At 43.9% G+C, this 7,500-nt stretch overlaps 1 protein-coding gene across 1 annotated transcript in view; it reads right to left on the reverse strand.

The window, feature by feature from the left end:
- The window catches only part of LOC123513605 (solute carrier family 49 member A3-like), a 10,045-nt gene that overhangs the window by 1,442 nt on the left and 1,103 nt on the right, over window positions 1-7,500 (reverse strand). The window contains exons 3-9 of the mRNA XM_045270864.1: window positions 6,534-6,644; window positions 5,845-5,953; window positions 4,641-4,779; window positions 4,161-4,359; window positions 3,282-3,434; window positions 2,420-2,576; window positions 1,987-2,115 (exon numbers count right to left, since the gene is read on the reverse strand). Of these exons, the coding sequence (XP_045126799.1) occupies window positions 1,987-2,115; window positions 2,420-2,576; window positions 3,282-3,434; window positions 4,161-4,359; window positions 4,641-4,779; window positions 5,845-5,953; window positions 6,534-6,644 (997 nt within the window). The remainder of the gene's footprint in view (window positions 1-1,986; window positions 2,116-2,419; window positions 2,577-3,281; window positions 3,435-4,160; window positions 4,360-4,640; window positions 4,780-5,844; window positions 5,954-6,533; window positions 6,645-7,500) is intronic.

Raw genomic sequence — 7,500 nt, forward strand, 5'->3', positions numbered from 1 at the left:
TTTTTTTTTTTTTTTTTTGTTAAACGGAAGAATGCTATTATCATGGCATGAAATTTAAATGAGTTGGTGAATATATGTTTGTATACATTTTTTTTTCTTCTAGCCTAGCAATGAAAAGTTCCTCAGTTGTTTGTGTACATTTCCAGGGGAGTGCGAATGTGCGACGCTTTTGAATATTTCCAAGGCAACTTCCAAGTAGCTGGCCAAGATGAGCAGTGGACAAACCACACTGACGAATTTCTCATAGAGAGTATTAGAGGTCACCGTTGCCTTTGGGATCACAGAACAGCTGATTACATTATAAGGTGCAAAAAAGCCGCGGCTTGCTGGGGTGAATGAGGAGCCATGTTTGTTTACAATCGACAAGCGCGGCAAAGGCGGAAGCAAGCTTGTGTGTGACGGCCACCGTCTGCAAAAGTTGACAGTCGTCAGAAATTTGACGGAAAAAGAAGACGGAAAAGTGCTAGTGTGACGCCGCCTTTACCAAACAGAAAAATTGGCCAAGTCTGTGCTATATTTTATTTCGTTTTCTGTGATGGAGTCAGCCTTGTATTTGTCAGATGCACTTCACTATTTCATCACTCCAACTCGCTTCTTGTGCATTTAGGTAAAGTTTTCACCACCAGAGTCTACGATGAGTGACAGAGGTTCAGACAATAGTAAGGTGAGGGATTTTATTCTGAAACACTTCCTCGCCTCATCTCCAACATTCCAGAGACTCTAGTTAGAAGTGACGTGTGTTTTTAAGGAGGTTTTACGGTTGTAGTGACAAATTAACAAGATTTCAAAAGGCTATAGTTGAAGTGACAGGTTTTTAATGAAGTTTTAGGGTGCTAGTGACAGATTAACGAGATTTCAAAAGGCTATAGTTGAAATGACAGGTTTTTAATGAAGTTTTATGGTTCTAGTGACAGATGAACAAGATTTCAAAAGGCTATAGTAGAAGTGATACAGGTTTTTAAGGAAGTATTAGGGTTCTAGTGACGGATTAACAAGATTTCTATAATATTAACAGAGAAAATACATCATTCAAGGGGCTATAATTGACGTGACACTGGTTTTTAAGGAAGTTTTACGGTTCTAGTGACAGATTAACGAGATTTTAAAAGGCTATAGTTGAAGTGACGTGTGTTTTTAATGAAGTTTTACGGTTCTTGTGATAGATTGACAAGATTTCAAAAGGCTATAGTAGAAGTGACACTGGTTTTCAAGAAAGTTTTACCGTTCTAGTGACGGATTAACAAGATTTCTATATTGTTAACACTGGAAATACATCATTCAAGAGGCTATAGTTGAAGTGACGTCTATTTTTAGGGAAGTTTTACGGTTCTAGTGACAGTTTAACAAGAATGCTATATCATTAGCGGGAGAAACACGTTTTACGGTTCTAGAGGCAGAGTGACAAGATTTCTACATTATTAACTGGAGAAACACTCTTGAAAATCTCGCAAATTATCTCTGTGGACTTTGAAAATAGTCGTGGTGAGAGCAAAGCGTTTCTGAATACACGTCTTAGCAGGTGTGGGCGAACTACGGTCCGCGGCTCGCCAAAGGAATTCGTGCCGCCCGACAAATGTTAGTAAATTTGAAGGAGCAAGTTATTAAACAACGCCAAATAGTATTGTGAGGATTTCATATCCTTCCCGCAAGTGTGCCAGGCGTGTGAGAGAGGCTTTTTCTTCAGAAGCCTTTAATTCTGTATTTTAAATGTTAATGATTTTGGGTTAGTACAGGATACGCCCCTATAAGATTGATTTTTTTTTTTTATTTAACCCTAATTCACTATCTTTAATTCACTATCTTCATTCACTATCTTAATTCTATAACCCTAATTCACTATCTTTAATTCACTATCTTCATTCACTATCTTAATTCACTAACCCTAGTTCACTATCTTCATTCACTATCTTCATTCACTATCTTAATTCACTGTGTGGCCCTAGCACTGAAAAGTTTGCCCACCCGTGTCTTAGAGTGTTGCAGTACCTGAGTAGCCCCGCGCCTCCAGCTGTGACGTGACCCCCGCCGTGCACGTCTCCACATACTGCAGGCCGCGGGGCAGGTCAGTGGAGAGTGTGGTGGTGAGCAGGATCATTACCACACCTGACATCTGACCTGGAATAGGGAGAGAGGGAGAGGGAGAGGGAGAGGGAAAGAGAGGCAAGAATATTAGTTGAAATACCTGACCTTACCTAATCTGACTTAACTAATGACTTAAATTGACCTTACCTAACCTAACCTAACGTAAAAGAAAAGAGAAGAGAGAGAGAGAGAGAGAGAGAGAGAGAGAGAGAGAGAAGAGAAGAGAAGAAGAAAAAGAAAAAGAAGATAAGAGAAGATAAGAGAAGAGAAGATAATTATAAATAGAATCAAACTACCACACCACCACCACCACCACCACAACCACCACACTACTAACTAATGGTAAATATGAGAGTAGTGCTAATGGTCTCCTCCGCGGGGTATGTAGTCTCCACGCCCATCTCCAGCGTTATGGGCCACACGCCGCCCCCAAACACGCCATACACGAGGCTGGACAGGAGCAGGAGGGCGTGTTGGTTGGGTATGAGGTATATCTGAAGGAGGAGAGGCTGGTAGGTGGGTGGATGGTAGGTAGGTGGGCCTATGTGGATGTGTGGATGGGTGTGTGGGTCGGTGGATCTGTGTGGGTGGGTCTATGTGGGTCTATGTGGGTGTGTGGGTGTGTGGGTTGATAGGTGGATCTTTGTGAGTCTGTGTGGGTGTGTAGGTGGGTGTGTGGGTAGGTTGGATCTGTGTGGGTGGGTCAATGTGGGTGTGGGTGTGTTTGTGAGGTGGATTATGTCTGTGTGGGTGGGTACGTCTGTGTGGATGGGTTGAGTCTGTGTGTGTGGGTCTGTGTGGGTGGGTTGGGTTGGGTTATGTTACGTGGGTGGGGAAATGGATAGGTCTAGTGGACGAGTGGGTAAAATGATGGATACGCTGATATAAAAATAGATGGATAGGGTATGTTAGGGTAAGTAGGTGACTACTACTACTACTACTACTACTACTACTACTACTACTACTATTACTACTACAACAAGTACCCATGGAAAGTATTGCTCGTTAACTGGCGCAACTTGGCTCCACTTTATCATAGTAAGCCAGCTCACCCCAATCCGGAGTCTCCAGGCAGTAGCGCGCTATACTTCCCACGGACACTGATATATATGCTATTCTTGTTTCCTATTGATCATTTCACCATGCCCCCTCCTCACTGCCACCACCAACACCAACACCAACACCACCACCACGCTCACCTCCACCATGACAGTAGCGGACACAGCAGTGAGGGCGTACAGCAACTTGGTGATGGGCGTGAAGGCGTGCAGGCGGTTCACAGCCACGGCCACCAGTACAGAGCCCACGAACCCAGAGAAGATGAAAGAACTCACCACGATGCCAATGAACAGCTAAGAGAGAGAGAGAGAGAGAGAGAGGGAGGGAGGCGGAGGGAGGATATTAATTGCAGTTTTAAAGATGTCATATTTTTCTTTGTTTTTTTCACAAGGCAATCCTACTAAATTGTTTAATATCTGAAGACGACACACACACACACACACACACACACACACACACACACACACACACACACAGTGGAACCATGCATGATTTGGGGTTCCGAGGGGTCTCCAAGCGCACGGGTTCGAATCCTGTCCACGGTCCGAGTGTAGGTTGGGCTTCCTCACTCGGGGCAACGGTTTCCTAGCGGGTGGGCTTTGAGATAGAAGGTACCACAAAGAGTATCCCCTTTAGCCCAGAAATTCCCGTGAAAAGCCCACATGGTATAAAGAAAAAAAAAAAAACACACACACACACACACACACACACACACACGCCCGGTAGCTCAGTGGTTAGAGCTCTGGCTTCACAAGCCAGAGGACCGGGGTTCGATTCCCCGGCCGGGTGGAGATATTTGGGTGTGTCTCCTTTCACGTGTAGCCCCTGTTCACCTAGCAGTGAGTAGGTACGGAATGTAGATCGAGGAGTTGTGACCTTGTTGTCCCGGTGTGTGGTGTCTCAGCTGGTCTCAGACCTATCCCAAGATCGGAAATAATGAGCTCTGAGCTCGTTCCGTAGGGTAACGTCTGGCTGTCTCCTCAGAGACTGCAGCAGATCAAACAGTGAAACACACTCACATCAGAGTAGCCCACAGCACACAGTATTTGCTGAGAGAGTGTCACGATACAGACAAAGAATCCTGAAGCCGCGCCACACACCACCAGCAGCAGCAGGAAAGGGACGCTGGTGAATATATACTTGAGTTGCTGCAGGTAAGGGGGGCGTCGCTCCTTCCCGTGGGCGGCGCTGCGACTCGGGGGTGTGGGTGGGCGAGATCTGAGTGGGTGGGGTGAGATGAGGTGGGCGTGGAATATTATATTAGGTGAGTTAGTTTGGGTGATGGGTGGCTTGATCATTTCTCTCTCTCTCTCTCTCTCTCTCTCTCTCTCTCTCTCTCTCTCTCTCTCTCTCTCTCTCTCTCTCTCTCTCTCTCTCTCTCTCACTTCTTCCTACACCTATACTCTTCTTCACCTCCCACACCTCCATTCCCTTCCCTCAACACACACACACACACACACACACACACACACACACACACACACACACCACTGGGTCACCTGGTCACACACAGCACCGTGGCCCCCTCCCCGAGCAGCGCCAAGCCACAGTACAGGTAGTTCAGGTTAGGGACGTCCTCCTTTGCCGTCACCACTAGCGGGGACACGATGGAGGCGAAGGAGATGGCGAGCTGAGAGACTGGGACGAACACACGTTGAAACTTAGGTTTTGGTGACGTCTGGGTAATTTAGGCTAGTTATCTTTTGGTTAGGTTAGGTTAGGGTTGGTTGGGTTAGGTTAGGTTAGGTTAGGTTAGGATTGGTTAGGTTAGGTTTGGTTAGGTTAAGGTTAGGTTACTTTAGGTTAGGTTAGGTTAGGTCAAGTTAGGTTTGGTTAGGTTGGGTTTGGTTAGGTCAAGTCAAGTTAGGTTAGGTTAGGTGAGGTCAAGTTAGGTTAGGTTAGGTTAGGTTAGGTTAAGTTAAGGTTAGGTTCGGCTAGGTTGGGTTAGGTCAAGATAGGTTTGGTTAGGTCAAGTCAAGTTAGGTTAGGTCAAGTTAGGTTTGGTTAAGTTAAGTCAAGTTGGGTTTGATTAGGTAATGGTGACAATAACTTAACTGAAATTTCTCTTGGTTGGGTTAAGTAAGGTTTAGTTAGGTTTGGTTTGGTTAGATAAGGTTATCTTTTTAGTTTAGATTAGATATGGTTTGGCTAAGTAAAGTTTAGTTATGTCAGATTACGGTAGGTTTACTTAAGTTAGTTAAAGTTACACTGTTAGATTAGGTTTAGTTAAGTTAGTTAGTAAGATAAGGTTAGGTTTAGTTGGTAAGATAAGGTTAAATTCAGTTACGTTGCTAAGTTAGGTAATATTACATGAAGTTAGATTAGCTTTGGCATGGCTAGATTAAGTAAAGTTAGCTGAAATGATGTTAGGCTTAGTTAAGTTAGGCAAGATTACATTACATTACGATAGATTTCATTAAGTTAGTTAGGCAAGGTTACATTAGATTTGTTGAAGTTAGATTTGATTAAGCCAGGCAAGATTACATTAGGTTAGTTGAAGTGTGGTTTGGTTGGGTTAGGTTAGGTTAGTTGAGGTGTGGTTTGATTGAGTCTTGTTAGGTTAGGTTAGGTTAGGTTAGGTTAAGTTAGGTTAGTTGAGGTGTGGTTTGATTGAGTCTGGTTAAGATGAGTTACTTTAAGTTAGCTGAGGTTTTCCATTACATTAAGTTCAGTTTGGTGAGGTGAGGTGAGGCTGAAACTCACAGAAGGCCAAGACTGTGGTAGCCATCATTCTCTCCTCGTCAGGGAACCAGTTTTGTGTGACTTTGGTGAGGATGAACAGAATGAATACTTGACCGCTCGCCACCAGAGCCTGTGGGAGAGAGTGAATGTGTGAGTGAGGGAGTGAAGGAACAGGTGTGGGATTAATTGAGTGAGGGAATGAGTTAGTGAGTGAGTGAGGGAGTGAAGGAACGGTATGAAATTAATTAACTGAGATAAGTGAGTGAGTGAGTGAGTGAGTGAGTGAGGGAGGGAGTGAGGGAGTGAAGGAACGGGTGTAACATTAATTGACTGAGGTAAGTGAATGAGTGAGTAAATGAGTGAGTGAGTGACTGACTGACCGACTGCTTTATTTATCTATCTATTCACTTACTAACTGACTGACTGACTGACTGACTGGCTGACTGGTTGAAGATATCATTTAGAACAGATAGGCAAGGAAAATAACAAAAGACAGATAAATGTACAAACAAGAGGAGAGAGAGAGAGAGAGAGAGAGAGAGAGAGAGAGAGAGAGAGAGAGAGAGAAAGAGAGAGAGAAACACGAGAGAGCGAGGGAGAACGAGAGACACCCAACCAACATACACACACACACACACACACACACACACACACACACACACACACACACACACACACACACACACACACACACACACACACACACTCACCTGACCAAACATACTTAGGGCAAACTGAGTGCTGATATTAACAATAAGCCCTGAGGTGGCAAGGGCCCGGACTGAGGCGCCTACGAAGTTCAGGGCGCAACCGAGGTGGACCTGCCGAAAATATAACGCGATGACAGATTAGGGAAGGTTAGGATAGGGAAGGTTTGGTGAGGTAAGGTTAGGTTAGATTAGGTTAGGTTAGGTTAGGTGAGGTTAGTTTAGGTTAAGTGAGGTTAGGTGAGATGAGGAGAGGTGAGGTTAGGTGAAGTTAGGTGAAGTTAGGTGAGGTTAGGTAAGGTGAGGTGAGGTGAGGTGAAGTAAGATTAAACAAAAAGATAAGATCATTGTCTGTGTTTTCGTTATTTTACTCTTATCAAACACTTAAGTATACTATCATTAATCTTCCCAAGTGTGTGTGTGTGTGTGTGTGTGTGTGTGTGTGTGTGTGTGTGTGTGTATCCATGTGCTATAGTCTTATGGCAAACTCTCCCCCTAAAAATAATCACTCCTATTTGTTCTGTAGCTTGCCAACACGGGGAGACTTTGGAACTGATTCTTTAACCTTACCAAACGAACACCAGCGTCATTATGGAACCAAATCATGAAGTACTTTTGAAAACGAAAAGGTGTGACTGTCGAACCCCAAAACTCACATAACCCATTAACCCCTTAATTACCAGAAACTTATGTGGGGGATTAAAATAGTGAAGACTCTTACCATTAATCTTCTCACCTCCATAAACCCTTCCTGATGTCAATAAAATGGTCTAATCGCACACAAATCTTAAGGTAAAAATGTGTCCCAGTACTGAAGGGGTTAACAACATTTCTACACTAATAACAGGTAATGCACTGCTGAGAACCCTATTAGTCATCTCTGTGGCCTTGAAAAACATAGACCCTTCCTGATGTCAGTAAAATTATCTAATCGTACACAAATCTCAAGATAGAAATGTGTCTCAGTACT

The sequence above is a fragment of the Portunus trituberculatus genome, chromosome 36 (genome assembly GCF_017591435.1).
Source record: "Portunus trituberculatus isolate SZX2019 chromosome 36, ASM1759143v1, whole genome shotgun sequence".
In the NCBI taxonomy this organism is placed as follows: Eukaryota; Metazoa; Arthropoda; class Malacostraca; order Decapoda; family Portunidae; genus Portunus; species Portunus trituberculatus.